Source organism: Antedon bifida, chromosome 5, assembly GCF_963402885.1.
Source record: "Antedon bifida chromosome 5, ecAntBifi1.1, whole genome shotgun sequence".
Classification (NCBI taxonomy): Eukaryota; Metazoa; Echinodermata; class Crinoidea; order Comatulida; family Antedonidae; genus Antedon; species Antedon bifida.
The window spans coordinates 31,557,354-31,562,761 of NC_136230.1; the positions used below are offsets into that span (position 1 = coordinate 31,557,354).

The 5,408-nt window shown below is 35.4% G+C and overlaps 1 protein-coding gene across 1 annotated transcript; it reads left to right on the forward strand.

The window, feature by feature from the left end:
• Window positions 1–7: 7 nt before the first annotated feature.
• On the forward strand, window positions 8–5,391 carry LOC144842402 (cytoskeleton-associated protein 2-like). Its single transcript, XM_078698853.1, has 7 exons — window positions 8–99; window positions 445–706; window positions 825–1,235; window positions 1,547–1,724; window positions 1,885–2,058; window positions 3,973–4,217; window positions 4,752–5,391. The coding sequence occupies exons 1-7, from the start codon at window positions 78–80 to the stop codon at window positions 4,969–4,971; spliced, it is 1,512 nt and encodes a 503-aa protein (XP_078554979.1). The 5' UTR covers window positions 8–77; the 3' UTR covers window positions 4,972–5,391.
• Window positions 5,392–5,408: the final 17 nt, after the last annotated feature.

The following is a 5,408-nucleotide window of genomic DNA, read 5'->3' on the forward strand; positions in this document are numbered from 1 at the left end:
CAACTTCAAGAAAGGCAGCCTTCTTGCTGTGAAAAACTAATCAACATAAAAGATCTGTCAAACATAATCCAATAATAATGCTTCGTAAAAAGCAACATGGTTTGTACAATATTTTTAATTTATCGCCGTCTTTTTCTGTGGTGTTTTGTTCTTCATCAGTTGTAGGATAGTTATTAATTAGGATATAGGTAGGCCAGCAGGCCAACCACTGTCACTGAACCAGGCCTCTAACTATCCCGGACCGTGTGTGTGGTGCCGGCTACTACTAGCCTAGCTAGGACCTACCTACCACAGTAGATACTCTATGATATGTCTAGCTGGACTCTATAGAATCAATAGGTCTCTATGCGCATAGATAGTAGTAATGTATATGCGACACTACTTCTTGGAAGTGTACAGTTTATAAATTAATTTAAATAAATATTTATTTGCGTTTTATTTTAGAAATTATGCAGAAAAGGTTGGAATTGTGGCGGTTGCGGAAGAAGACTTTAAAACCAAATAAACCACCCACATCCAAATGTTTGTCTACTGGTAGAAAAGCACATGCCAGTTGTGGAGTCGCTCACCCACAACAAAATATGAAGCCAAGGCCAGAAGGGTCAGCTACAAAAGAACAGAGGTTATTATCATCGAAGAGGCAATTACTGTCAACATCAGATGCAACAAGACAAGATAAAAGCCTTTGTAAATCTCCTACTATGAGGTACATACAGTACAACCTAAAGTAAAATATTTGTTATACTAAATAATGTCATTTCAAACGAATAATTTTTTGTTTAAAACATGCAAACACATACTAATATTGTTCTTTTTTATTTTAGAGAAAAACTTGAAGCATGGCTCATTGATAAAAAGCAGCGAATAAAATTGGAAAAATCAAAGATTAAAAATCCACCCTGGAACAGTAGCAAGAGAAAGGTGCCATCGATGAGAAGGATTCAATGGGAGTCTGAAGCAAACATCCAACTAAGAGATGTTGAAGCAAGCAAGTACTTGGGACACTATGGTGCTACAAAGGGTCGTAGGTCAACTCCTGGTAGACAAAGTGTGACTAAACAGCGAAGAAAAACCTTTGATAGCAAAGAAAATGAAGAAGGAATTGAGAATGTTGGATTAAGCGTATATAGCAATGAAACAGAAAGAGGAATACGATTGACGTACTTTGACACGAAGAAACCTGACTTATCTAAGCAGTTTGATGGGAATGAGAGCAAGTCTCAGATAGACAGAAGGTAAACACATTTTTCATGTTTTTTTTTCAAAATTTGTTCTTCTACGTCTTGAGGACACCATTGGAAATAAGTCCCACATCGGGACTATTATGGGCTATCCTGCATCTTTTTGTCTGTTTTAAATTGAAATATATATTATGCTTGAATGGATGATTATTAACATAACTTGTCGCAAATACAAGCTCCCCTATAACCAAGACAGACACCACTTATTGACGGTTTATAAAGTTGATTGAAAAGCAGCTTTTCTGCAACTAAAATAAAAAATGTTTGTTTATTCAATTCTGAAAATTCTGTTTTTCCTTCTTCAGAGCTCGTCTTGAAAAGTGGCTAGCATCAAAGGGGAAGACACCACACTCTGTGAGAAGAAGAAGTGTACGAAGGGAGACGTTTGATGTAATGAACATTGACAAGAGTCAAGATGAAACAGTAGAACTCAATACTACCATTGATGACTGTTTACAAAGCTGTGTACACTTTATGAACGAGGTTTGTTTACAAAAATTAAAACTTTATGAACATCTTTCAAATATTTAAAGCAAAATTTCATTTATGCAACTTTTAAAACTGTAAATATTTAGTACTAAACTTGAAAACGTATAAAAGAAAAAAATGTATTTAAAAAAAATTTTTTTTCTTTCAAATTTAGATGAAGTGTGAAAGCAAAGTTGGTGATTGGCTGCAAGACCTACTTGAACGCTGCCCTCAAGTTCGTAATAGAGCATTATTCTGGGTTTGTCAAGCTAAAATCGCTGAGCGTAATGGAGTTGAGCAGAATCAAATTCTAGCCCTCTATGAGGAAGCCATTGATAACAACGCTAAAGTACGTCAAAATGTTATAATTCATATAACAGTACAAATACTTTTCGATTTTTGTTTTTGAAATAGATATTCCAGCAGCAGTATAAATTTCCTACTGATTTGTAATTGGTTTTTAGCTAAACTCACAAATCTTGTGTGTGAGGGGGTATGGTAACTGCTAAAAGTCTTCAATATCTTGTGTGTGAGGGGGTATGGTAACTGCTAAAAGTCTTCAATATCTTGTGTGTGAGGGGGTATGGTAACTGCTAAAAGTCTTCAATATCTTGTGTGTGAGGGGGTATGGTAACTGCTGAAAGTCTTCAATATCTTGTGTGTGAGGGGGTATGGTAACTGCTAAAAGTCTTCAATATCTTGTGTGTGAGGGGGTATGGTAACTGCTAAAAGTCTTCAATATCTTGTGTGTGAGGGGGTATGGTAACTGCTAAAAGTCTTCAATATCTTGTGTGTGAGGGGGTATGGTAACTGCTAAAAGTCTTCAATATCTTGTGTGTGAGGGGGTATGGTAACTGCTAAAAGTCTTCAATATCTTGTGTGTGAGGGGGTATGGTAACTGCTAAAAGTCTTCAATATCTTGTGTGTGAGGGGGTATGGTAACTGCTAAAAGTCTTCAATATCTTGTGTGTGAGGGGGTATGGTAACTGCTAAAAGTCTTCAATATCTTGTGTGTGAGTGGGTATGGTAACTGCTAAAAGTCTTCAATATCTTGTGTGTGAGGGGGTATGGTAACTGCTAAAAGTCTTCAATATCTTGTGTGTGAGTGGGTATGGTAACTGCTAAAAGTCTTCAGTATCTTGTGTGTGAGGGGGTATGGTAACTGCTAAAAGTCTTCAATATCTTGTGTGTGAGGGGGTATGGTAACTGCTAAAAGTACTCAATTCAAATCTTGTGTGTGAGGGGGTATGGTAACTGCTAAAAGTACTCAATTCAAATCTTGTGTGTGAGGGGGTATGGTAACTGCTAAAAGTCTTCAATATCTTGTGTGTGAGGGGGTATGGTAACTGCTAAAAGTCTTCAACATCTTGTGTGTGAGGGGGTATGGTAACTGCTAAAAGTACTCAATTCAAATCTTGTGTGTGAGGGGGTATGGTAACTGCTAAAAGTACTCAATTCAAATCTTGTGTGTGAGGGGGTATGGTAACTGCTAAAAGTCTTCAATATCTTGTGTGTGAGGGGGTATGGTAACTGCTAAAAGTCTTCAATATCTTGTGTGTGAGGGGGTATGGTAACTGCTAAAAGTCTTCAATATCTTGTGTGTGAGGGGGTATGGTAACTGCTAAAAGTCTTCAATATCTTGTGTGTGAGGGGGTATGGTAACTGCTAAAAGTCTTCAATATCTTGTGTGTGAGGGGGTATGGTAACTGCTAAAAGTCTTCAATATCTTGTGTGTGAGGGGGTATGGTAACTGCTAAAAGTACTCAATTCAAATCTTGTGTGTGAGGGGGTATGGTAACTGCTAAAAGTACTCAATTCAAATCTTGTGTGTGAGGGGGTATGGTAACTGCTAAAAGTACTCAATTCAAATCTTGTGTGTGAGGGGGTATGGTAACTGCTAAAAGTACTCAATTCAAATCTTGTGTGTGAGGGGGTAACTGCTAAAAGTCTTCAATTCAGTTTCAGCTTCAATCCTTGCTTTGCGTTCACCCTCCTAGAATATCCTATATATATTAGACATCTTTTTTATACCTGCATCTATTATCAGCCTCAGACGTATTGGCTTATGCCTCTCCTCTGGTCAAGGTGGGCACTGGACAAGAGAAGCCCTTGGTCAATGATAGGACCAAAGGTGCTTTAAACAGTTCTGGCTTAGTTTCATCCATCATTCAGATGAATGTAAAACTAATTGACATTGTCGTTCGTGACAACCATAATAATAATTTTTATACCTTATGATACAAATGTTAATATTGTTTTGCAGCCAACTGACATTCTGAAATCTGAATTGAAGGATTTTACCATCAGACACTCCAACATAATAGACACCACATCCTGTCAGACACCAACATCACCTCTAAGCACACCTGTACATAGATCAAGTAATGCTTCTCAGGTGCAAGATGTTTCAAGTACTTTGAGATACTGTTACACCCCTCGGGGGGCTGAGGAGAATGCATCATCAGTGTTACGTTATCAACTTGTAGAGTCAACCCCACTGACTAACAGGTAAGTTGAATATAGTTTTTTAGTTTAATAACACTTGTGACCATAAATATTTTAAAACAATATTTCCATCTAAAATATTTCAAACCAGATGAACATTTTCAATCTTGTGACCATAAAAATTGACATAAAATGAATAGTAAAATGCTGATATTCTCTTTTATTGCCAGAAAATAAAAACAATCAATCAATTTATAAAAATGGAAGTGGGAGGTTAAATAATAAATTGCTAGTAACAAAAAAACAAACATATATTAAGCCTTGTCTACACTATCAAACTGTATGTGATGTGCCCATATATGGACATGATGATGACTGCCATATTTAGGCATATCACTACCATATTTGGCCCCATCATACTTTTTTTGTTAAACTAGTTTGATAGTGTAGACAGAACTTTACATAAAACAAATAAGTTTTTTCTTTATATTACTGATCAGGTTAAAGTTTAAATTGTATTATAAATTCTAATAGCTAGGACAGATATAAATAAAATTGTTAGACTTTATAATCATTAAACAATTTCTTTTATCATAGGTTAGACAAAAGTATTGTGAATGAAGGCTCTCAACGCTTCTTAGTGACCCCAGTCAGACGGTCTGTGCGCATTGAGAAAAGCGCAAAAAGAAGTCAGACTAATCCAAGAAGCAACCGCCGATGTGTTGCATCATTACAAGAACTGCCAGCAGATATGGAATGCCTAATAATGCGGCCAAACAGAGCTCTTGAAGATGAGTTTAATGGCTCAATGAACTAATATGTGTTAGATAATAATAATATTTTATACTACGAGTATAATATATGTTAATTTTATGCACTCCTGTAATTGGCAGAAGCCAAACTGAACCAATTACACAGTTTTTTTAAATAATAATACTGTATAAAACAACATTTTTCTCCATGGGGAGAAATGAAAAAATTAGAATAAAATAACACAGGACTAATTAAATAACATTATATACTAGGAGTATAATATATGTTAATTTTATGCACACCGGTGATTGGCACAAGCTAAACTGAACCAATTATATGGTTTTGTGTGTTTTAATAATAATAATACTGTACTAAAACATTATTTTCCATTGGGAGAACTGATTAGGAATTTAAAAATAAAATAATACAGTCCTAATTAAATAACATTAGTAGTAATATTTGGTTTTATTATTTAAAATTAAATTTATATACAGTTTTTAA

Excerpts from the sequence above, each read along its gene's own strand:
- LOC144842402 (XM_078698853.1), top strand. The coding sequence starts at position 78 with ATGCTTCGTAAAAAGCAACATG. Across the intron at positions 1,236-1,546 it reads AAGTCTCAGATAGACAGAAG|AGCTCGTCTTGAAAAGTGGC; the intron begins GTAAACACATTT and ends TTCCTTCTTCAG. Across the intron at positions 1,725-1,884 it reads GTGTACACTTTATGAACGAG|ATGAAGTGTGAAAGCAAAGT; the intron begins GTTTGTTTACAA and ends TTTCAAATTTAG.